The 26,361-nt window shown below is 41.9% G+C and overlaps 1 protein-coding gene across 3 annotated transcripts in view; it reads right to left on the minus strand.

The window, feature by feature from the left end:
- Nucleotides 1-332: 332 nt before the first annotated feature.
- The window catches only part of LOC121075868 (tropomodulin-2), a 32,451-nt gene continuing 6,422 nt past the window's right edge, over nt 333-26,361 (minus strand). For 2 of the 3 annotated variants that reach the window (XM_040569582.1, XM_040569581.1), the window contains exons 2-10: nt 21,940-22,145; nt 20,082-20,238; nt 9,140-9,262; nt 7,476-7,562; nt 4,757-4,887; nt 4,042-4,149; nt 3,641-3,784; nt 3,160-3,304; nt 333-1,107 (exon numbers count right to left, since the gene is read on the minus strand). In XM_040569582.1, the coding sequence (XP_040425516.1) occupies nt 1,073-1,107; nt 3,160-3,304; nt 3,641-3,784; nt 4,042-4,149; nt 4,757-4,887; nt 7,476-7,562; nt 9,140-9,262; nt 20,082-20,238; nt 21,940-22,065 (1,056 nt within the window). In that variant the 5' untranslated portion in view covers nt 22,066-22,145 and the 3' untranslated portion in view covers nt 333-1,072. Of the gene's footprint in view, nt 1,108-3,159; nt 3,305-3,640; nt 3,785-4,041; nt 4,150-4,756; nt 4,888-7,475; nt 7,563-9,139; nt 9,263-20,081; nt 20,239-21,939; nt 22,146-22,598; nt 22,979-26,361 lie in introns of those variants that run through there. The other variant, XM_040569583.1, reaches the window with a different exon arrangement.

Below are 26,361 nucleotides of genomic sequence, written 5' to 3' on the forward strand. Positions count from 1 at the left end.
AGCCAAGCACTAACACAAATACCTGACTGAAGCCTATAAATAAAGTTCTGCAGTTGGTCCAACTACCCTCGTCGTGTTTTTTCCTGGTGGCATAGCTGCTGTCCAGGATTAACTAGTTAATTAACCTTCATCTAAAAGGTCCTGAGAACAGTTCTATAATACTAACAAATGTACATAAACAACAACTTAAAAAGGTCAAACACATGGCTCAATGCAAAACAAATATCGCGTAGAATACTTGTTTAGATTAATAGCTGTAAACTGTGCATTCTAGTAAAAAACAAAAACCTGTTGGCCTAGGAAAAAAAAAATCTAACATTCAAAGTATCCAGGATTGGCAGCACTACCATTACTTTACTCTCTGGGGTAAAGATAGCAAATGCCAGTGTAACATTGTAAAACGATCCACCTAAGCTTATGTAAACAAGTATGCTTTGACAACGTTGGTATACCTCGGTGTGATCCTTCACTTGGACCGGGACGCGTGAAGCCCTGCAGCAGGGTGCTGTTCGGCACCGTCCCCCTGCCCAGGTCCTGCTGCAGGAGAGGGGCTTGGGGTGAGACCCCACAAACCTGTGGTGGCGTTACTAGTTCTACTCCTAGGAGCATCACATTGCAGGACTCAGTTCAGCAGGACTGTACACACAGAAGTAAGGATTGATTATTTGCAAACATAAGGCATTGCAGGACTTGGCCCTAAAGTTTCTATTTTCAGCAGAGGATCCCTTATCCATACATGAGATCATATTTTAACACATGGAAGTGTCTAAAGTAAGGGTCAATGTCACTATACGTTATGCTCAGTAACACAGTTAAGATTCTGCATATTGGTTTCAGATATTGTGAAACTTTCATTAAATTCAAACCAACTATTAATCTTTCATAAGAATTAAATTAACTATGGAAGTTAAAAGTGATCAGGTTGCATTTTCAAGGTTAAGAGGAAACATTAACAGAAACAAGCAACTCCCATTGCAATGGTTTTCCAGTGTCTTGCCTTCTGACCAGTGAACGCTCTGAGAGTGCAGCTGCTGGCAGGCTCCGGTCTTGCCTTGCATCGGCCGTGGCGTGGCTACTGCCGCTCTGCCTCCACTCGCTTCTTGCGAACTGGGCCAATAAAACAAGAAAAGAGTGGTCAGTATTGCTTTCCTGAGAACATGAGTGCTTTTCTCAGTGACACACTCTTCCCTGTGATGTGCATAAGAAGGAAGGAGCTTCTAACAAATACCCCGGAGTATTATGTCCATAAATGCCATAATTAACAGATCTTACTGCTAAACAAAGTAATGCTATCTAAACTGCATTCTTCTATACCTACAGACTGTAGGATTTCACCAAGTGTTCAAATCAATAACTTCCCTATGAAAATCAGATTCTGATGGAGAGCTTTTAGATGATGGAGAATTCACCATTTCCAGTGCTTCCTCCCAGTGGCTCCATTTAGATTTTTATTACAGTTTTATTGCCCTCATTAAAGCCACTGTGTTCCAACCAAGTTGATACTGGTCTGCTCTGGTCTGCGTGGCAGTGCTCTGGATTACTTAAGCATTATGCACCAAAAATGAATAACTTTGTTAAATTGCAGGGGTCTCTGTTGTAGGTAAGCAACATTCATAATCTCTTACAAAATAATTTGAAGTGACGGTATCAGTGAGTCCTGGCAATGAGGAAAATACCATACTGGACCTTAAAATGTCTGTTTAAACTTCATGTGCTGTGATCACATCAGCCATCAAATAGTACCTTAAGCAACTCTAGATTCTTACTAGAAACAGAGTAGGTTTAAATTGCCATTTAGCAAAGAAAAATGAGATAAGCTTTGTGTTATGGACAGGATTATTTTGGCAAGAAGACCCATGTGAATGTTTACAGCACTTAAAGTAGATTACAGCTGGTATAGAGCAGGTGTGGCTAGGCAGCATTTGCTGCTCTGTACTCTAGTAAAAATGCATTGAGTCTCCTCTGACTTGGCCAGATAAGATTAGCGAGGATCTCCTGTTCATGTGATGCAAGTTGGTGTTGCATCAAACTATCATGTCCTGTTTTCTGATATTAAAGTGTTTTAGTAAAGAACAAAAGCAATAAAACTAGATGAATGAACACTTTTCACTACAATAGTCAATAGCAACAGTATATAACTACAAAAATCCTGTTACTTTGCTATCAGAAGGTTTATTTCAGGGTGTTTTCTTGGCAAACAGATCGTACTACTCCAAAGTCTTCATCATATAATCAGTCATTTGTGTCTTTCAGTGTTTTGTTGTTTTATTCAAAGTGTTCTGCCCTGCTAAATCTTGAATAAAACCATACAATACAAAACCAGGAAAATGAAGATTAGGTACAGGATGTATGTCTAATGTCAGTCAATTAAATAGTGGAAAAAAAGTCTTTCTCTCTTTGTTGGTGGGATGTTTTAAACGCTGTTCTACAAAAGCTAATAGTTTCAGGAACAGAAGTTTATCACAGAAATGCTAATAATTGAAACTGCTAAAACATAATGTTATGCGTGAAAGAAGTGGGTTCTAGTTCAATTTTTATCTTAGTTTTCACTGAGAAAAACCCAACCAAAGGCATCATGATTTGGTGTTATCAATCAATTCTACTTTGTAGAGTTTATTGTATTTCTTTATTTTTCCATGAACTAGTCCCGCCTAGCCAGCTCCTCCCTGTGCTGTGTCTCAGGCACACGGGGCCGAGCACACCACACTCAGGTAAAACGTGCAAAGCTTTCCTGTCCGCGCCTGTAATTAGGCAGTCAGGCAAGTCGTCCTTGCTCCCTAGGTTGGCCAGGCATGCTCTGTTGTGGTCAGGGCAAAGAGGCGAGGACTGGGGTGTTCCCTGAGCAAACAGGATGGGTTTGGCTCTCTGCACTGACTGGCCAGAAGAGCTGATGGGGCAGCTGGGAATCCAGGGTGCTCCACAGAAAAGGCTGCAGTTCCCCCCTTCCCAGCACCAGCGGGAGAAGGATAGTAGCTCTTAATCACAGTTAAGATCTTTGCTGTCCTGTCCAATAGAGCTTGTGGAGCTATGCATCACCCCTCACATAGAGCGGGTTGGATGTTGCAAAGTTAATGTTGAGCCTTGAGTACAGACAGGAAGAGCTGTGTCTTGGGCTTGGCTCACCAGAACAGCTGATGAATGGATGTAATAGTATCTTACCTAGATCGTTGTTTTTAGTGATCGCTGCTGCTACCCTGGTTCTTGGGCCCTGCTTTGTGAACTGGTACCCAAACTTGAGAATCTTGGAGTTCTCCTCCAGCATCTTGGCAATCTCCATCTCTACAGCCGTCCCCAGCTGCTGCCTCTGTTGGTGACATGGTGAAATGTCCCCAAAAGAAAAGAAAAGAAAAGATTTGCTCTCAAATGAGAGAGAAGTGGTAATATTTCAGTACTGTGATCAAACTACAAAGAGAATCCCTCCCGCCCCCTCCAGACATTTGCTCTGGGTTTTATGTTTAGCTTTGACCATTTTTATTTGGATGTTTTCCATGATTTCATTGCATGGGACATAAGCTGCAGAATGACCGAGCCACAGAGGCTGCCTTGACTTCGCCCCTCTAGGCAAACCCTCTGGGAATCCGTACAGAAGAGAGACAAAAGGGGTTACCTGGTTGGTTACTCTCCAGGTTACTCTCGTTACCTGGTTGTCAATTTTGATCTCTGTCAGGGATTCGTTCTCCTTCAGTGCATCAATCAGTGCCAAAATACCGGTCCCAGTGATGAAATTGGATTCTACATTCAGACTCTTCAATGTTTTGTTCACTTTCAGCATATCTGCAAATGCCTGAGGGGTCAAAAAGAGGGAATGAGATCAACTTCCTAAAAGCTTTAGGAAATGACAGAATCTGTAAAACATGGTTTAGTACCTACAAAGAAATAAAATACAGATAGGCTCAGAAGAACAGAGATAGTTCAAAATAGATTGCACTTCCATCGTGCATAGTATCAGGGAAATTCTGCAAGGGAAAATGACGGATGCATCCTAAAGCATACATTGACCTACTTGAACATTGTTTGTTTTCCAAACAGCATTTAACTTACAATAGCTACGGGGTCATTGCTTCGAGTAGCTGCAAGGCTGAATGTCTTCACGTGTGTGTTGCTTTCCAAAGCTTTTGCAAATTCTTTCAGTGTTGGAATAGGGATGTTCTGTATTCAGAAGATAAATCCAGTAATTAGGAAAGCCGGTCACAACATGAGACACCAGTTTTAATTGTTAGCAAACTGATCAATAGCCGCAGGCTATGCAATTGACCCATCCCCAGTGCCTTTATGAGCGCCCCAGCACGGACCGCTCGCACTGTGCTCAGAGCAGCACTCTGAGCCCAGGTGGCCGCCAGCACTAGGCTGCTTTGTCAGCATTGCCTTTAACTGGGTCAGGCCAATGCCAGCACGTGAGCCATCTCTGAGCTGCTTTCCTATTTTGCTGCTGGTGGTTCAGGGGCTCCGCATCCCAGCTCCTCCCCCATTTGCATGTGTGGGCTAATTTAATTAGGGCAGCGATGATTGTATAGTGCCCATGAGATCTCTAAAGAAAGGCAGCCAGCGTTCACCCCTTGGGCTTTTAATTGGTATCTGATTCAATATCAAGCATTGATGACCTTGGAGCCTTTCAAACAATTCCCTCCACTGCCCTCTCCTATATGTCCTGCTTTTTCTGTGCAGTACAGAGAGAAAAAAATGTAAAGCTAAAAGGGGATTGGAAATATTTGAATAAACCCTTCTATGAGGATGTAAATTAAACCACAGCATCTACCTTTATGTTGTTCAGGTTAATTTCTGTGAGACTAGGATCATTTGCTTTTATCCTTTGTAAACTTGCTTCCACGTTGGTGGGATTAGGTGGCTCCTCAAAAATGGGCTTGACCTTTTCACCTTTGACCACATCTGCAACACAAGAGCTCATTAAATGTTGACATAAGGAACAGGCACGATCAGTAAGTCTGGCTCTTCAGCTGTCATTTAGGTCTGTGCTCAAGAAAGGGTTTACATGAACCCCAGAACTTGGAAGAGGAGCATTAGTCCTGCATCCCAGCCTTGCCCCTTGCCCCTTTGAGCACCCAGAGGCTGCAGCCGCAGCGGCCGGGCAGTACCATCACGGGAAGTTTCCTCCTTTAGGTACAAAAGTCCCAGCACAATTAATTAGAGCCAAAGCAGCTTTTAAGGTATAGGATGTAATATACAGCAAGGGCTGCTTTCTTCTCACTCTGACACCTGTAAAGGAAGGTGTGCTCAGAACATAGTCATTGCATTAGTGAGCAGACCTCTCTGCACCTCCAGATAGCCTGTGCTGACTGAACAGACTGTGATGAGGAGGCCCTCCGTTCCCTTCTCTAGCCCAATGCTATCAGCCTTACTACAAATGCAATTAGCTCTCGTAAAATTGCAACATCTGCACTTTTTAAATAATAAAACTATCAAAGCATGAAAAGCAAGTCTGTCTGCCAGCACCAAGATATATGAAGTCATTGGGTATTCGTGCTCCAAAGAGATACTACTTTGACTGCTGGCAGCTGTGAGCTGTAAATATTCTTAGAAATGCATAAAAATCGTAGTTTACAACACAATTAGTACTTCTAATTCCCAGGCATATAGTTGTGGGGATTAATTTATGAACGCTGACCACCCAAGCCTCTAGAGGCAAGAAAGCAATCTGTCACTGGCCACAAGTATGTTTGAACCCTTTCATTTTGTCACAGACAGATCAATGTACTATGCATTTCTGTTCAGTGCAAAGTTCATCCCATATCATGAGCCAAAACAAAACTAAATTTTTTTAGAACTTAGTAGAGATGAAGTCATACACAAACCTTGAGCTGGTTTTCACTTCACTCCCTTCTAACTCATTTTTATTTATTTTTATTTTTACCAATTCCCTGAGAGACCTTGCATATGCCTGACTAACACTCTAGCCTTCCTAGGGATTAGGAAGTCAAAAACTACTGGTACAACACACTTAGAGGGTTTGTTGTACCTTGGGTTCAAGGAAGGGAAGTAAAGAAAAACCAGCAGAGTGGGTTTGGTAGTGACACCCAGCTGGGAGCTGGGGACAGACCTGCCCCCATCCTCAGGCTAGGCAGCACATTACTCTCAGTCTACAGTCAGCAGTAGTCTTCATTTTCTACTTCTTGTTGCTTCCCATGAGTTTTATCTTGTTTCTTTAATCATGGCACTGTTTTGCCACGTTGGTGGGCAACTTCTGAGCTGCATCTCCATCTTGTCCTGTAGTGTGTCACTTGGCCAAGGGAGGCATTGCTTTTGGACCACAGAATAAAGTGATGTGGCAGGGCCATTTTCTGGTTGTTAAGGCTGCGCTTGGAGCGTAGTTTAGCTGACTCACATAGTGACTCTGTGCAACTAAAATAATTTGAAATCTATGTGGATTAGTAAATGTATGCAGCTGCCTGTTACAAGATAGATGGCAGCTTGCACAGGGCCCCACTAGGGAGCTTGCAGGGAGTCTTAACCCTGAGAAAAATGAAGTGACGAAGTGGCACAGTGTCCTGTCTACTTTCCCACCTTCTTTTTAGCAGTGACAGATGGAAACGAAAGTCCTTGGCAAGACAGTTGCTTTTCTCATGGCCTTGCAAGAAGAAAACACTTTTGAGTACCATTTCCTCAGTAAAGGGCATTCCACAATTTCGTCTCAAAAAGCAAAGTTACCCTACTTGGTATCCCAGAGCTTGAGGAGCCCTGGATCGAGGCTTGGCAGCTCCTAAGCCTATGACAAGCAAAACTTGGAGTGCAGACTTACCCCTCACCCCTGCCAGTTGTTGAGCTAAGGTCTGATACACCAAGGTCTGCTTTATTTAGTTGTACACATTTCTGGATTTAATAACTACAGTTCTTTCTGCTGGGGGGGATTTCCCGACTGATTATGCTTCCCGTACCTAAGGAGGCACATAACAGATGATGTTTAAAAAGGCTGCACAGAATTAATAGGAGGGAGAAGTAGATCCGAGAGAGCAGCCAGGGCAGGAACACCTTCCTGCAGTTTGTGCCACTGACTGCAGCGAGATGTGATGATTCTGGCCAGAGATGTGACTGCCAGGTTCGAGCCCAGCGGTTAGCAGTTGTTCTTCACTTGTGTAAATGTGCGTACTCAGGGTGAGACAGCACGACCTGTGCTCTGGCCATCTCATATCTACAGCTCACTATTTTCTGCCTGCTGCCTAAAATGAAGTGTAATAAAAATATGTCTTGGCTTCTTAAATACTCCCGTCCTTTCAAACACGTCTGCAGAGCCAGATTTTGCTCCCCAGCAAAACAAAGCTCCTCAGGAATCATTTCCCTGCATAGTACTGCTGTCATTATAGATAATTAATTCTAAGATTGTACTTCCTATAAAGAACTCCCCCTCGTGATTAGTTAGGTCAATCAAAGTCAAGCCAAGTTGCATTACACTTAATTAAACCAATACACCCAACCTACAGGTGTCTAAAAGATGATGTATAGCCCACAAAATGTTTGCTTACTTCTCACAATTTCTTTTCCATCTTTACTGCGGGCTCCTCCTTCATCGAATTTAGGGTTGTTGACCATGTTGTGCACTCCAAGAACAGCTATAAATGTGTAAATAGCAGAACAGGATACAATGTTAATGGCAGGAACAAAGATTGCAGACAAGTATCTGTTCCCCAGATAAAGAAACCCAGTATAAAACTTGAACTCCGCCTGGTGCTTGCGGGTAGTATGCAGGTCAGGGAAATGCCAGCTGGAAGGAGCTGCGGGGGTCACCTTGTCCAGCTTCTGCCACAAGCAGGAGTGCTGCCAACATTAACCAGGTCAGCTGTGGCTTTGTCTAGCTGGATCCTGAAAGCATCCAGCGATGGAAATTCCACAGTCTCTTTGGGTAGCTTGCTTCACTGCTAACACCGCTAATGATGTTTTTCAGTAATGTACAGCCTGAGTTCCTTATTGCTCCTCGTTGTATTGTTTGGCACATCAGGGAAGATTCTGGCTTTACATGTGGTTAGCTTAATAAATTGGTGTTTGTGTTGGGGATTCTTATAGAAGCTTATAGATGCTAACACACTTGGGAAGAATATATTCCAGCACTTTAAAATAAATAGTAAGGATATAAGCTACTATGAGAGGAAATGACAAAAGAAACCAAAACTCCATAAAAGAAGCTTCAGACAAAGTTGTGTTCTGTGCAAATGAACTTCCCCAGTGTCAGAGAACAAATTGTGCTGTGTTTGCTGGTATTTCTCCCATAAATTGTCTGCTTGGACTTTTTGCTATAGGATCATGCATGAGTTAGAGGTTATTAACTTAATGCAGATTTTTACTGTTATTGTCATGTTTTTGTTATGAACAGTATTCTTTGTTCTGTAAGCACTGACAGTTGTTGCTACAGACTGGTTTTGAAACTCCGGGCAGTAGGTGTGTTCCTGGTTTTCATTAGACTTTGATACCTACAAACTCAGTCCTGAATGGCTGGCTCCCGGCCAGAGCTCAGCAGCACTTGGAACTTGATGCCATGAACTTCAGACTTCGTGCGAGGTGCCAGCTGCATTGTAACCCTGTGATTCCTGCGATACACCACATTTCAGTCAGAGACAAGGCTAATGCTTCCAGAAATGTGTGGTGTAGCCAAGAATTACAGAAGATAATGGCAAGATCGTGTCCTTTAGTGGGACAATGGAGTAGTTACAAGAGTTCTGAGTTTACTGTTGATCCAACCCAGATTCAGATTAATGGGATACATTGAAATATTTCATTTAGATTTCCTAAAGAAAAACAGAAAAATGTCAATGGAGTTGAAACTTCCCCACCAAAGTTTTTGTATGGATTAGAGCCCTGAAGCACAGAGCATGCACGTCAGCATGCACTAACATCAGTGGTCTCCAACACTGCAAACGCCCCAGCCTGCTGCCTGCCCCCTGTTGACCCTTCCCTTCCCAGACCACGTTAGCTGCCTTGTTTTCTCTCTTTGCCAGCCACACCAATTAGAAACAGATGAGAGAGGTCTGAGAAATGCCACAGGTACTGAGTCATGCCCGAAGTGCTCAGGGGCAGCGCCCATCTGCACGGTGACACCGCAGGTACCTGGCGCGTGACCGTGGGACACTCCTGGTGGGAGGTGTGGCGGGGAAGGGCCGGACCCATGGGGGCTCACACCTGCACGTTATCTAACCTGCAAGGTCGTAGAGCTCGGTGTCTGAGGCGCTGGCCAGGGCTTCTTCTAGTTCTGGATCCAGGGTCACTTTCTCTTCTGTACGAGTTTCTATGGGCTTTTCTTTAGGGATAAATATTTTTCCTAAGAAAAGAAAATAGCCAGAGTGAGTAAGGAGTTATTGTAACAACCCATCTGCCTCCTGGCAGTGAAGGGAATAGGTCTGTGACAATGGAACTGCTTGGAAAAATATCAAGGGCATGTTTTCCTGTTTCTTACTCGATGCTATCCTCAACACCAGGATCTTAATAATAAGAGTCTAAAAATAAAAGGTGCAGACTTGTGATCTGTGTTGGTGATTGTTACTATGGAAGCACATTTCCTAAGATAAATCCCCAGGAGCAGCGACAGCTGGGATTTTTCTGAAGTTCCTGTGGGCTTATATATGGTAGAATCAGGTCTACACAAAAACCTTGCAGACATCTCGTCCTGAGATTTAAACTAGGCACCAGAGGCAATTAAAACCATCCCCCCGCAAGAACCTTTCAGTTTACAAATTCCATGCAGGAGCCTGAAAGCTCTGCAAACCTAATCTCTTCAAGTGATTCAGTTTAATGCCCAGCCTTCCCATTGGCATTTCCCCTCTCTGCCTCCTGATGATCATTCACACACGTAGCCTTCTCCTGATCATCTGTGCAGGCCTGAAAGGACTGAACCGAACCTCATGTTCCTCAAGAGCTACTTGTTCCCTGACCTATTGGTTTGCTGTGCTTCATCTCTCCTGGGGTGCTACTGCTGCTGTGCTGGTAGCAGGAATTTCCCTGTGACATTGCCCAAAGACAGATCATCGGTCCATCTCCTGAAATGGAGAAACTGTAGGGTAAATCCAGGAACAACACACAAAGTCAAACTACTCCCTTAGCCCCTTGCTAGAGCTAATATCAATGCTGAGATGCTGCAACTGCAGGGAGTGAGGGCCTTGAGATTAAATTTAGGGCTGCACTTCAGTCACCAGTGGCACTGGGGTTTTTCTCCCACGTAGCGGGAGAAAAAGCCCATACAGTCAGTAATACATTAGCTGATGCCACATGCAACACACGGTGTCATTGCTCTGACAGGTCTGTGAATTCCCGTTTTCTGTTGTCCACTGCTGAGTGGTTCCCTCACCTTATCCCTGCCTACTACTTCTCACGCAGACTGTATAATCCCATTGGAATGAAGCTGTGATGGCCTTTGGATGCAGGTGGCTTTGGCTCACTGTCTACTTTAAACTGTCTTGTTTGTGCAGCTTTGTACATTCTGGATGTAATGCTAGAAGCACACCTTGTGGCTTTTTGAAATGCCTCTAAAATAGGTTAATTTTCACGGTCTCGGCAATTTTGTTAATTTTGTTACCTGTACAAAATACGAGAACTGCATTTACTGTTCAGACTTCTTGCCTCTTTTTTCAACACTGGCATCCTTACGTGACTTTAATTTTTTTCCCATTATGGTCCAAAGTATCATTGCTATTTAGATAATACCCAATTCGTCTATCTCTTTCATACAAAGTTGTCTACAGCAATTTCTGTACTGTCAATGATGTCAATGAATAGGCTCAGGAAAAAAAAATAGGAAATTTCTGAAGCTGACAAGGTTTACTGATGTAGAATTTGACTCATTTGTTCTAGAGGTATTTGTACCAAGGCAAAATAATTTCAGAGTACAAAACTGGACAAAAGGTTATGCAGAAAGACAAAGTAGTATTGTATTATGATTCATTTTTCATGTGAAATTTTTAAGCAAGTCTTTTAACAAGAGGCTTCAAGGAGATAAAAGCCTTGGAAGGCCAAAGGTAAGAATCCTTTTCACTTTCACCATGCGCTAGGAAATATGAATCAGAGGCAGCCATCCCAGCGGCAACAAAAAAGTCGAGTGGCAAACTTGGGTGAGAAGTACTCTCCCTCAGAGAAGACGGATTACTCATGCTCTCCAGATTTCACAACAGTACAGGTGCTAAGATTTAAGACTTGCTCTGTACTGCTACTTCATCTGATGTGTTGGGTCGCAGTCTTCAGACACCACTGACCAGGAGTTAGCTGATGCAACCATGACTGGTTAGGATAACGCAGCAGGAAAAAAACATGACTATGTTGGAAGCTACAAGACCAAAATTAATCAGAATATCTGAGTAAATCAATAGTGAGGGGTACTGGCTGCAAAATGCTTTCCTTTTAGATAACTGGTGGTTCCCCAGGAGCTGTCAGTAATCAGTAGCTCATTTAAGATCTTGAGGGAATCCTACTTATCTTTATCCCGACCTATAACATTATCCCCTAACAGTTATACTCCACGGAGCCACAGCAGTGTGAACCATCTCAGGCAGCCAGCAGTTCTTCAGAGCCTCAAAGCCCAGCCAGACTGCTAACAAATGCTGACAGAAATCTGTACTTTAGCATCAGTCTCCTCATAGCACCCATCCCAGGCTGCCCAAGACCCCAAAATGTCTTTGGGTTGTCTTGCTCCCTGATTCACATGGGCACTACTTGATCCCAGAGCTCCTTTCAAACAGCTTCTGAGAGGCATCTTTTCATGGCTGTATTTGGTGACAGGACTGCGGGACACTTCCATTTCAGAATCTCAAACTGTGAGATAAGAGGAGGCTAAATAATACTTTAAGTGGACACAGGACCTAAAGCCTTGGGTAAACTGGACGTAGTATGTATTTCAGTTGGGCCTTCTCTGTGAACTTTGGAGTGGGTAGGCCAAGTATCTTGTGTAGAAGGAAATCCAGGGGTAATGGAAACCAGTGCAGACTCATACTTTTTCCATGAAGTTCACATATATAGGAATATAATTTTTAAGCATTTGTTACAGGCATATGTAATTCTTGGATGGCAGCCCAAATCTTTTTAAATGTGTATATGACTCTCAGTGATAGTTTCATTTAAAACATTCTTGGCAAATGTTTTAGAAAAAATATTCTATTACTGGTTATATGAAATATTTCAAGGGGCAAGGTCATGTCAAAGATGATAATATATATCTTTAATATATGTAGGCCTTTCTGGCATCCAATGGCTTTATAAAAATATTCTTTTTTCTGCTATCTAGACAAGAACATTCTTTTGCATTAGCCCGCTGTGAAGAGATTCTGCAGCCTAACAGGTTAGAAGAGCTTATTATACATTTAGCACATTATTACGAATTCATTACCTTTCCACCAGCAGCAAAACTGTGTGCCTGTCTTTCTGTATGGTTGTCAACAAGTTTTCCTTCGTTATTTTAAGGACAGAGTTCAAATATCCAGGAGGTCCTCCTGGCCCCTCATCCATACGTTGTAAATTCATTTTATAGTGCCATCGTGGAATTCACTAACAACAATATGGATCGTGGCTTGCTTGTTTCAGTGGTCCAGCTTAGATTTTAAATGTATTATTTTTAAATATGTTGAAGCCTTGGAGGAATAGTTAAGTTTTATATATTTAAAATTAGATTTATGAAGAAAGGATGCTCTTCGTGGTGGTGTTTATGTCACTCTTTCTGTTCACGTTGAATTTCAGAATTTAGTTATATTGAGTTTGGTTAGAATGTGTTACATTTGCCTCCAGAATATGTTAATGTCCCATGCTAAGTCTTAGTAGTAATAGCTTATCTTTCTACCAAAGTAGTGACAAAAACATAGCAACAAAAGTTACGTCTATATGTGTCATACCCAACCTTCTTCAATGTTAACAACATCAAGATAACCATACTTATGTACAAAATTACACATTTTTGTATTTAACTGCAAAACAAATTTCCATTCTGGTAAAAACAAACTTGTAAGCATTACAATTTCATTTTATTTTTACACATGCATTTAACCCAAAAGATCTGGAATCAAAGCTGATTTTTTTCAACATGAAATTTTAAGTGTAAATCGATGGAATTCTCCCCTTCCTTCTGTCAAACAGAGATAGCTGCCTGTGGTGACCTGGATGACAACTGAGGTGGCTTATTATAATGCAGGGGACTTTGTGACTGTGAGTGTAGTGAGCAAAGATTTGTACTGGCTCAGTATAACAGCAGAACTATTCTTTTTCACACACTGCAGAACTTCTATTCAAATTGAAATAGGATATGGCTTGACTCTTACTCAAAAAATGTTCAAGGGAAAAAAAAGTCCATTGAAAACCAGAAAGGATTCCGTAAAAAGGACTGAATGAAATTCAGAGAGACTTAGAAGATGAAAGGAAAACAAATTTTCTGGGAAAAAAAAAAATGTACTCTGGGTACAGTCATAAACCCCGAGATTTTGCCATTTGGTTTCAGGAAGCTGTGATTTCCTGCATTACACAAATGCCTCCTTTAAAGCAATGTCAAAGGAAAGCAAGGAAATAATACAGATCCCTATTCCATCTCCTTATACAATAATAGTTAACTACATGACTATTATTGTTATCTATAACAATATATGTGCTTATAGATGTAAGCACATCTATAGGAAAAGGTACTAATTGCGCAGGGAACTACTTCAGGTGTATTTTGCTGAAATACAGACTTTTATGAATAAATATAAATATAGATAAATATAAATAAAAATATAGAATAAAAATAGAATAAAAATATAGAATAAAAATAAAAATATAGATAAATATAAATATAGACTTTTATGAATAATATAAATTGCCACCCTTTTTATTCACTAAGTATTTAGTATTTATTTCTACTTTGTACGAGCCCAAATGACTCAACAAAGTGCATAGCAATGGGAAATAAGTTCATTTTTACTAGCTGTAAAAATGTCCTTTCTATCAGTTTTACAAACAATAGTTGTTTGATTTTATAATACAAATGCTTTTTCTGCCATAATTGTAAAATAATTACTTTCTTTTCCTATAAACCATAACTCAGATTATTGCACTTTCAAGAAAATATGTGGTTACACTTGTTACTGTTCAGTGAACCACTGACTACAGTGAGTGTCTGTTTATTCTCAGTTACAGCATGCTGTAACTCTAGGGTCAGAGCACTGACCTTAGAAGTGAAATTCAATGATCTTGGAAATCTGCCTTGCATAAGTCACAGACACCCGATTCACTTTTTCCATTTTGAACTATTCTTTTCTTTTGAGGCTTACTTAAATTCTTCCTTACAAATATTCTATGAAAACAGAGCTAAATTAATACTTACCAAGACTGTATTTCTATTACGAAGAACAAAGCAGGCCAAGTTCAAATAAGTGTGAAGCTGAAAGCCAGTAGTAATTAAAATGCAGCATCATAATTGCTGCTGTGCTGTTACTCTTGAATTACTGACTGCATATTCTATGCCGTAAACATCAGGATAATGGAATAGGAAGGTTGCAAAGTTTAGCTTTCCAAAGTTGTTAAATCTATTGTGCATATACAGAGAGCGACATTAAATTGCCCCAGCATCCCTGACCTTGAGCAGCATGCTGTGATTTTGCCACCTTCATTACGCCCTTTGAAGAATTCATCTGAAAATTACACTTTCTCAAATTCAAATAAAGAAGAGCCTACCTATCATCTTTAAGACAGAAGGGAGCCCAGAGTTTCACCAGACCCTCACAGGGATCACCACAACAGTTAGGCTCCCGCTACTCCTCTGGCAGCCCTCTGGATTACCACCCGGATTCACTGGGTCACTGACAGCAGCAGAAGGCTTTCATGGCTGATGTGGAGCAGCAGCAGAGGAGGAACAGTCAAGCTCTGTCGCTGGGTTTCAGGTTCTCAGGGGCATCAAAGAATCTTGAAACCTGGGCAAAGCTCCAGTTCCTCTCTGCCCTCTTTTCTCCCTCTGTTCCTTTCCCCATTGCCAGCTGTTCCTTCCCCATCTGTGTATTGTGGTCTTGCATATCTTTGAATCCTGACCCTTCCCACCACCTCCTTTCCCTCTGCCCTCTCTTTCCTATCACTGCTGTCTTCTACAGCTCCTTTCCCCAGAGCTGCCGCATCCAGCCCCTCACCCTGAGCATATTCATACAGCTTCTCACAAAGACAATCCCTCCACTACTCTGCACCAAACTCCCTTCTGGCCGTTTACTCTTTCTTCTCCTGTACAGCTCCTTTGCAAAGCACTGTCAGAACAAGAGTCTCCCTGCCTTGGCTGTGGTGTGACAGCAGCCTCTCAGATGAGGAACTGTGAAGAGCATCCAGCACTGCCCACGCAACCCCGAGCCGACCACGTCAGGTCTCTGGGTGCAGCTCTGTTGTCATATGTGCCGTCTGCACATGGAGGCAGCTCTGAGGACATGACTAATACTCACTGCAGGAGGAATCTGGAGACTACTGGAACAAACTGGAGGTACAAGTACAGTATCTCTAAGTTTCCAAATTCAAGTATATTTCCCTGGAGATTGCAAAGGGCATACATTTCAGGTCCTGTCTTCAAAGCATGGAGGCACTGTAGCTCATAAAAAACAGCTGGAAAAATTTACTTGGGATGGCTAAAACAATGTGTTTTCTCCTAATCTTGTTCTTGGAAACAGCTGAGTCCTTTTTGCTGACACTTTCCAAAAATTCAGCCTGAGGCAGACTCTCAGCATGGGAAATTTCAGTGTAAACTGTGCAAGTTTGGCAAAGTCATGAGCAACTAAAACAAGGTCTTACAAAAGCAAGCAGTGAAAGACATTGGCTACAGGCATTACTGTCAGCAACAGCAGCACTTTTCATGCTTTAGGAGATGAACACCAGTTCTAAATTTAAGCCTTGAAGAATAGGAAGAAGGTGGCAAAACTTAAACAAACCGTTTCAGCTTGGGTGAAAAGGCTGCCTTTGTCAATCAGAAAAAAAAAAAAAAAAAAGATATGTCTCTAACTAAACCCTAACGTTTCTATATAGAGTCTGGTACAGAAACTGGAACAGGAACTCATTAGTGTCTGTTCTAATACTTTGACCTTCTGAAAACGACTCTCATTATCACTAGTGCTGAGTATTGATACTGTGCTGGACACAGAACAACACACAAGATAGATGATCTCTGCCAGAGCAACTCTTTGGGTTTGCCCCAAAGTTCTCTGGTTCAATCATCATTTTTTTTCCTGTTCCCTTCTATCAGCTGACTGAAAATGTTAGCATTTAATCACATACAAGCGTTTTCCCTTTCCCTTTCCAGCCACAAATAATAATAGCCCATTCCACTGGAGCTTTTCCATAACTTTGATGAGAACTGGATCAGATCCAAACTGAAATGGTTTGGCAAGGAGTGGAAGACCTTGCAGAAAACAGACAGTGGTGAAGAACTGAAATAGCAATCCTTAGAGCAATTTAAAAGGGCATGGTCAACTTTTCATATCTAATAATATTTCACAGTAGAACTTTTTTCAATTATGTTTCATTAGCATCATGTAGTAAGAGAACCACTGCAACAAAGCAGAAGCAGAAGTGTGGCTAATAGTATATGCCTGTATTACAGTAGTCCTCAGATCCTAACTGAGGGCAGCTGCACACACATTCAGTAAGAGAAAGCTTCTGGCCCATCTCAACAAAGAAAACAAGTGAAGAATGGAGGATTATTTTCCTTTCTGGAATTGGACAGATAGGAAAACTTGAGGACAATCACAAGAAAGCTGTGAGAAAACTGGGGACAGGTCTCAAGTGCTAATTTTGATCCTAGGACATAAAATTATCATTTCCTCCTCTCAGACCTTCTCTCCGCTGTGAACACAGTCTCATTCTCGTCTCCTTCTGTTATAACCATGTAGCATTGACATTGCTTTTTAACATTTTTTGCCTGAGAAATTAGCCAGCACTAGCCCTTCCTCTTTCCATCTTTTATTCCTGGACCACTCTGAAAAGGCTTCATAGTGATCTAAGTGCGATGGGTGGCTGTTCCAGCCTTGTATCTTAACTGCAGTGGGTCAGTCTGAACAACCTCGTTGGCTTCTATGTCAGGATTTCTGAAGCATCTATCTTAAGTAGGAACTAGTCCACAAGTACATAAAATAAACACTTACAGGCTGCCAATCACTATGGCTACAATTATCAGCCCTAACTCCCTATCCCTCCATTGCTCATTAATAATGAACCCCGTTTGTGGGAATGGCTGATTAACAGCTGATTAACGGCACAAGGGTTCCTGAAAGCCACCGGATCATTTGCATACCGCTCATGGGAGCGAGCACTCCCAACAGGGACATTCAAACCAAGTACCCACCCCTGACTTGTGTCACAGAGGTGCAGGACTCAGTGCTCTGGAAGAATTGCTCAGTGGCCGCTTTGGGTGTGCTCCTGCCAGGCTGTGAATGCTCTGGCACAGGTTCAGCACAAAACTTGGGTTTTCAGTGAAATTTGAGAGCCATCCCATACAGGCTTTAAACCTTCTTTTTGTACCGCAATTAATGTAGTAAGTTAACAAGCTGAAATGTGGCAGAGGGCCAAAACTCTAATGCATGCCATACGTTTGGTTGTTTTTGCCAAGCATTTCCAATCTCTCAAAACCATGATTACAATCAAAACCAAGGCAATTCCCTGTGTGACCAGCCCCCCACCTTGAGCTCGTATTTAACACTTCCTCTGCTCCAACCACGCTGAATATCCCCCTTAGCTCTGGAATTTGTTTTGGCTTGTTTTCTAGCACAATCAAAACCTTATGGCTGTGTTGAGCATATAGAGACCCACAAAGGCAACTGATTTTTGTCCTTCAGCAGCTGCTTGGTATTGCTTTTTGGTCAAGAATTCTCCAATAAAACATTAACAACAGAAAAAGAGAAACAGAGACACTAGAAAAAAATAATGATGTACCATAGACTGTTCTGGAAGGAGGAAATTTTAAATGCCACCCTTCTTTTCAGCTCATCATGGAATTTTCAAGTCAGTATCAGCTTTGCATGATAAACATAGGAACTGGTAGAAATGTCACTTAACATTTGGTAGAAACATCCCGCTTCCTAAATTTGGAAAAATAAATACTCTCCCACTGGAAGACAAACATCAAAGTACAAAACAGTGACAAAAGCTTAAACAACACCTGAAATCTCCTAATCCTACCAACAAGCAAATATTCTCAGGTGGTAAATAATGCCAAATGGCACATTGGTATTGGCACCTCCCACATCTAATTATACACAACTGGTTGCACTTTGGAGCTGTCCCAGGACTTAATTTTTAACTATCACGATTACCATAAAATGAATTTGTGGCTATTTACAGTATGGCTACATTATAGTGTTGCTATAACATAAGAAATCATTTAACAAGTGTATATGTAACATAATTATATAAATATTTGCCAAACTGTAAATAAACTTTAGAGCCCAACAACATGCATAAGGTGAAGAATAAGCTTTTCCCCAAGAGATACTCTTCTGTAGTTTTTTATATTTACATGTTCTTACATATTTTAAAAATATAAACTATTTATCCTGGGATAATTACTCAGCTTTGGAAAACTACTATTAATTCTTAAAAATTAGCATATGGTGTCATATACTGGACATCTGGAAGCATAGGAAACAGGAAAAATGCTGGTTAACCTCATCAGAAGAAAACTCTAGTAGAATAAACAGGCCAGCCCTCAGAATAGCACTGTCATGGACAATACCAGGATTAGCTTTATACAGCTGCAGTGCCAGTCCCGTGGGTATACACGATTCCGCGCACCATTGTTGTTTTTTGTATTTATGTTTGAAGATTGCAGACATGACTACAGTGCAAAATGGCAAAGTCAGTAAATATCAGTAAGGTGAGACCTAACTGAAGGTGTCGGCACAAATATGCAGAGGTCTGCAAGCAGTAACTTGTGCTGCTCTAACACAGTGGTGCGTAGGAGACTGGGAAAGGGAAACAATTGGTAATAAATCCACACCACAATAAACCATTCTCCTTTCTGTACAGCATGTGCTCGATCCCTTCTGCTACCTGCAGGAACACGGCAATGTCCCTGTATTTCTGCAGGGCTCAGAATCAACCCTATGAATAGGATTGAGCTCAAGTTACGGTGGAGAAAAATGGAGGTAAATGAATATGCTGCAGAATAAAATAAAGCAGCCAACAGATCTAGCTGGAAACTGTCTCCTTCGTCTAAACCCATTCTTCCAAAGAATGAATGCATAATGTAAGGATTATAACAACAACTCTTGCCCTGCAAATGACATGTTATAACTTCAATAATGACATAGAAAGTAAAAAAATGTTGCACTTGACTTTCTTGAAATACCTGCTTTTCTTTCAGCAGGTCCCATTGAAACAACGGGCAGATAATCAGATGGCCAGAAATGGACACAGGCATCAGGTCCTTCTGGAATGAAGGAGTGGCCTGAGGCAGGCGTTTTTATCCACTGTCCATAGATGAGGAAATGGTGCTATAGGAACACTACTTGCTTAAAAGTATGATTGTTCTTGCCCTAAGGTTATCCTACCAACATTTGGGTGATTAGAATAAAGTTTTCCTGTTTTTCTCTTTCCTCCTGTAGCTGTAGGGCAAGGGGAAACAGAGGAGCTGTCTGCATGAATAGTATTAGCAGATGTGCTAGTAAACAAGTGGAAAAATACTTTTTTTTTTGTGAGTGCATTCCCTGAGCTATTGCTTACAGTAATTGCAGGCAATACTTATTTAGAACGGCATCTGGTACTCTTCCTGCTAACCAGCTCCCCCAGCACAGCACCCTTTTGAGGCCAATGCTTGCTGTGGAAGCAGTCCCCATGAAGGCGCGAGGCCACCCGTGCTGCTCCTCCCTGCAGCCGCAGGCACCTGCTGCTCTGCAAGCTGCTGCCTGAACCCAGGCAGCCATGGGCTCCCAAGTCCACAGCAGCCTGACTTATACCGGTGGCTGGAACCACAGAGCAGCAGGGCAGGCCACCACGCTACTGACAAAGGCACCACTTCATCTCCTCCAACAACAGCACCACGCGTGGCTCGCGAGCCTTGCCCCGCACCACCATGGCCTCCTGCCTGGCTGGCTGGACAGGAGGGCTGGGCAGAAGGGCCCTGAGCGCTCGGGTGGGTCATAATGCAACCCCGACACGAAGGTAGGCCCTACCTTTCTTCTCCCCTGTAAATGGCACAAAGTCTTCCCTGTCCTTGTGCTCAAGCGCTTGCTTCTCCAAGTACGAAAGCAGGCGTTCTCTGTCGAAGGGACCCGTGGCGGATTTAGTGGTCTGGTCCTTCTGCCGAAATCCGGCTGGAAGCAAGGCGTTCTGTGAAGATGTGTGGAAGAGAAGGAGGGATGGAAATGAGATGAGGCAATTTCCTAAAGTCTTCCAAATTAAATTTCAGTGTTTTTTTTTTTCAAGTGGAACTGTTCTTTGCATGTTACTTCACATAACGCCCCTCGGCGACAGCAATAACACATAGTACCTAAATGTAGCCATCAAAACCAGGGACTCTTCCAGGCTTCTCGTTAGTAACACCTCTTAATATTTTCACAAACCATACCTACAGTCATAACACCAAAGAACAGAGCAAGACCATAGCCCTTTCTGTTACGCATACTACAACCATACAGTTTACAGACCAGGTAAATAGACTCAGCTTTCTCTACATTTTCTTCCCCTCATTTGCTTGTTTTTCCTACTATTTCTCTCTCTCTCTCGTTTTTTTTCAAAAATTCCTTTCATGCTAATGCAGATGTCCCTTGGACTTCAAAAATGAATGGAACGCACAGAAAGTAATTGGTGAATGATGTGGATGTCAGCTATGTAGAGTATGCAGGAAGCAAGCAGATGAAGTCCCACTTTAAACACGTAGCTGTGTGACCACGTGCTTGCATCCGCCTCTGGCAACACAGGTAGATGCATAATGCTTGCACATTTCTGTCCAGGAAACCCCAGGAAGGGATACAGGTACATGGACTTTGCAGTGCATATGCAGGCCGGACCACACATAGTAAGTCTGATCATGGCAAATAGCCAGCAAATTCAGAGTGTATCCAGTGAGCTCAGGACATTAGGCATTTCATCTGTGAATGCACAAACATGCCTGGAGTGCTACAAATTTACAGCATGTATGCAGCTTGGCCACAAATGAATGTGGCACTTTTTGAGATGCCACATACTTGAAAGCACCAGAAAATGGACTGTAGGAGTGGTAGTAGTGAGGGACGTGGGCAGCATGGAAAGCCAGAACAATAAGGCCCACCCTTAAATTTCCAGGTAAATATGTGCTATAAATCTACAGGCTATAAATCTGTTGTTTTCTTCCAGAATTTTTTGTCACCAGAGTGAATGGGTTTTATCTGCTAGTTTACTTGCCAATTTCCAAACTCCTACACCAGTTTGGAAGTTTTTGAGGTAGGTACAGTCAAATTTCCAACAAGAAGATCTGTGACTGTAACCTTGTTATTGTAGGACCGAGTGGTTCTGTGGACAGAGATCTTCAAGCTCTTTGTAACAGTGCTTTCAAATAATACCCAAATTATCCTTGTTCTCTAGAAAATGAGTTGTGTAGCTGAATCTTATTTTCCTTAATCATGCCTAAATTTATTCTCTTCAGCTAAATATATCTGTGATGAATGACATAGGCAACAGATTTCTGAAGTTCAAAAGATTTGATCTTCACAAGCACAAGCACACATTATGTTTGTTTGTTTGTTGCTCTGTGCTCAGAAATAGCAGCCATAAAAAGCTTCTCAGCATGCTGCAGTGTACAAACATGATTAAAGATTTAGACTGCAGACAAGCTTGTGTCTAAACAGACAAGGGATAGAGAAAAGCATGGTGACTCATACAAAAGCAAGTAGCACATCACAGCAGAAATGAAACCAAAATGTCCCTAGCTGAGCTGCTCATCCTTTAGAGAATGCTGCCCCTCCTATAACAGTACAAATCAAAATGCTGCAGTGTGTGGCATTTATAACGAACAGCTTCTGCACTGGGAGCCCTCTGACACCCACTACTAACCTCAGGATCAAGGTCGTCAAGAACATGCTCTAGCTGTTTCAGTTCATCCTCCGAGAGTTTGCTGAGTATTTCGTCTTCATTGATATTCTTGTATTTCTCCAGCTCTTTTCGGAAAGGCAGAGACATGGCTCCTGCTGCACTGCTCAGCTGACACTTCTCAGGATTTCAACCATGCAGGAGTATGGAGCTTCTTGCGGTTTCACTCACTGTTAACAATAAAGCATTATGAATATCTCCAGTTAGCAGACACAGTCCTAAAGAGCCCGCATGCTGAGAGCCACATTTACACTTTATTAACGAAAACAAAGCAGCAAGATGGTCTGGCTCTGCTGAGGGAGCGTGGGGATGCGCTGGGCTGTGCAGCAGTATCTGAGGGGTGGGAAGGGATGGCACGGTTTGCTCGGGAACTTCACATGTGCAGTGGCAAACAGAAGCTTTGAGACCTACATAAGAAAAAAACGGAAGCTTATCCTTTTCCACAGAGATAAATCTGTTTTATTTAATTTGCTTAGAAACAGCAGTATCTACTTGTTCTTTTGGCTAACGGCATGAAAAGCATCAGAGGAAAGAGGCAGTAACAGAAAACAGTCCAGCTCTGCCAAATGTTATGCCTGAGGTACCCAATCTTACTCCAGCTTTGCTGCAGGCTAAAAGCTTACCCACATCATCTTGGCTGGCTTTCTGGTAGATTTTGGCTACCTAAGCAGCTTTAGACTATGGTGGTTTGCAGTGCTGTTTCAGAAACTGTGGCTACGAGTGTGGTGCTTCTCATCAAAATAGGTCTTGCAGCGGGGATATGCTACTTGGAGCTCAAAGGATCACTTGTCATTCACATAGGCACAACAGTTAGTCATTGTCATGTTTTTTGTCATATGACAAAGAACTCTGTTTTTACTCTTTTTTTTTTTTTTCCTCTCCAGAATCAATTTTAGAGCTAGAATCTGCTGTAAGTGGACGGAGTGAAAGAGAATTAATGCATAACCAGGCACAGCATCAGCTGCAGAGTTTAAATGTGATACAGGCCCTCCCAAGTCTGCCCAGCACCCCACCCTGGCACCAGAGCTCTCCAAATTACATACAGTCTGCTGTGCAGTTTTACAGCTTAGTTTTTGCAGGCACAAATTTCAAAGATATGATTGATAGGGAAACAGCCAACTGGCACTTACATACGGCTTATCTATCAACCAGAATTTCCTTTGGCCAGGTCCTCCCTCAGTTGTCATAAGCTAACAAAATCCATGCAGGTTCTGTCACTCTTCATATGAGCTGGAAGCCTCATCTTTGGTTTTCCTTTTATTCAAAATCCAAATAAAAATGTTGCATTTACTTACAGATTCACTATTAAAATACTGAATATTGTAGCATATATCATTATCTTATTTATCATAAGACTAGAAAACAGCAGCCTATAGAAAAGGAAGAGAATAACTTGTAGAATTACAGATTTGAAAAATTTGGAATTATATGAATACCGCAAGGTATAATGAGCCTTCCCTTGAAATACCCAAACATGATATTCCAGGCAAAAGCATTATTTTCCCTATAGTCTCCATTTTTTCCTTATTACTGTTCTACTTATTATCTCTGTTTTCACAGCATGCCACTATTGTCAGGCCATTCCAAACGTCATGGTAGAATTCATCAGTTCTTTAAATTGTGAGTTTCCTTCTGGAAGTCAGTCAGCGTATGATGTTTTGCACAGTTACAGTAGTTGAGAAAAAATCTTATATTATCAAAATTCTACGATATGTGATGAGTGATCTATATTTTTGGGAAAAAAACAGTGAAAAGAGCTATTTTTATGTGCTTGGTGCTAAATGAGAACACTAGTTCTACATGCGTTCAATTAATCCAACTTGTTATCAAAACTACTTGTTAAAAAATGAAAGTATTTTAATTAAAAGTGAGCAGTATATTTTTTTAAACTGTAAAAACAAATTCAGATGCAGCACAGCACTTCTGTACTAAAGCATCAGGCGCCTTCTCAAAGTTTCTGTGGATAAACTCGTTAAACACACAGCATTTCAGCTAGCGGTCATTAACGGGGCTGAAAAGTTTCTTTGAGGGGATTAGAGCTCCTTAAAACTCTGCTTAATGGTTTAAATGTTTATTTTATTGCAGTTTAATCGCATCCCTGGTAAAGACAGAAATGTAATCCCAAGGTCAGGTTCATTACATGGGAGAGCAGGAGCACACTGAGCTGCCCGTGGCTGAGCCGAGGATGCCCGGTACCAGCAGCTCTCCCCAGGCTCTAGGGCGTTGCTCAAGCAAATCGAGGAAAGCAGCTATGAAAGGTTTTTCCGGCATCAACTAGACCTTGTATGGAATGGCTTCTGTGAAAAGGTTTGCAAAATTGAATCCGGACGCTAATGGCTATTTACTGCGGAGTAGGATTCGTTTCTTACTTCTTTGTGAACTCTTGAAGTGCTTAGCCACAAAGGGAAACATGTCAGGAGATGCTTTTCAACACGTGATGGTTCTCAAAACCATAACTGTTTCATTTTAATCATTAGGGAGAGAAGACGTGACCATGTGCAGCAAGGTTGCCCAAAGAGCAGTATAAGCCCTGACACTAAGTGTAGCAGTCTGCCTTCTCTCCCGGCACGAAGCACTGCGCTGGATAACCCTTCTTAGCGTCAGTGCTGCATGGGAGAGTTTGAATTTGTGGTTTTCTTCCAAGCGTATGTTTGTGACAGAAATTCCTGCGATATTTTCCCTTTCACAACTGAATCTAATTCTTCAGTGACTGAACAAAAGCAAAAGACACCACTTATGGAGTTTCTTTGTCCCCAGTCCCTGCAGGTAGCAAAGCTTTTCTGGAGCTTGCCCCTTGTGCTACAGGCCGCTGGCAGCGCTGCTGAAAGGCCAGCCATCTCTGTGCGGCCTTCACGCTCCCTGTCGACCTTTCACCACCATCACTTTATCAGAAACCAAGGGAACGAGATAAATCTAACAAGTCAGCATCAATCAGTCTGGAAAGGAAATGCTGAAGTCTTGAGTTGACATACCCTGGAAATTGCACTCTATTGTGATGATGCTATCTCTGCCTTCCTAATTGGATTCCCTACTGTTAATTTTTTGTATGTAAACAGGGCCATATGCTGTCTGTGCAGCTCCTTAGTGTGCTTTGACTCTTGTGAGTGTGCACACACTGTTTACTTTTTACAGATTATATCCACTGGGCTTCTTTTGTTATGGTTACTGTATGACATAAACATACTCCAAACTGAAAGAAGCAATTGTAAGCAACCAACAACTCCTAGCCACTGTTATTTTGTGCATGCAAAAGCAGATCAGGTGTCCCACAGAGAGGAGGTGTTCAACCTAGTTGCAGAGGCAATGTGCTGGTGAATGTGGCCCTGCACTAGGGACACTGAGGGAAGCAGAATGAGGGCCATTGGTAAGACTGTGGAAGAGTGAATACAGAGAGCATGAAATAGAGGAGCACAGATTCCGTTTGCTTTTTCCATTTAGTTTCAATACTGAACAACAGTATACCATGGGCTCAAGCACCCGCTGTCACACTGCAAACATGCTGCTAGATGCCCAACAGGTGAAGTCGATGCTGACTCAGGATAGCACAAAATAAAGTAGCAGCACTTCTGCTAATTGTGTGCTACTTTTAAATCTCTGTGGAGCACAGACACTTCACAATGAGCTTCAAAGACTCCATTGCTGTATTTTTGCCTTTGATTCCTTCTAAGGAAAGAAATACATATTTCTGTTTAACTTGGGGCAGGTTTTTTCTACCCTTGGCTACCATTGTGAGAATTCAAAATATGTTTTCAAAGACAAAAAAGATGTCATTACTCAGCCTGCATATGATCATTATTGCTGCATGTAGTCAACACCTGCTGTGATATAACTCCTCTTTACTTTGTTATGCTCCATAAGTAGTTTTTGTTATAATCCTCCCATGCTACTGAAGGGGTTTTCTAGAGTAGCTAGGCTGTAGTTTCTGCTGATACCATAATACTGCCATAATTTCCTACTGCTGATACTGCTATTTCTTTTTCAGATGGAATCAGTCCTCTGCTAAGTTAATGTCAGATGTTGGAGTGGTCCCATACTCATTTGCTTGGATGCCTTGAGAAGAGTTAGGATGACCTCAAATACATGACGTTCTGTGGACCAGAAGCTAGAAAGGCTTGTGCTTTCTAAAACACAGGCTATATACCTAGAAAAACATAGTATCTCAGAGGTCCCATAGTGATGAGAATGCTGTGATACAGATGACGTGAATTCCTAGTTTCTGATAGTGTGTACAAGCTAAGAATAAAGTTACATGGCAATGTGCACTTATTAAGTAAAAAAAGATGTGCTAGATGGGAAATAATCCAATAGAGTTATTTTCATTGTTATAGAAAAAAAAAATTTAAAAATCAAATTTAAGAAATTTTTCTTCTTAATTCTGCAAATCAT

This window comes from Cygnus olor, chromosome 11 (genome assembly GCF_009769625.2).
Source record: "Cygnus olor isolate bCygOlo1 chromosome 11, bCygOlo1.pri.v2, whole genome shotgun sequence".
Taxonomy (NCBI): domain Eukaryota; kingdom Metazoa; phylum Chordata; class Aves; order Anseriformes; family Anatidae; genus Cygnus; species Cygnus olor.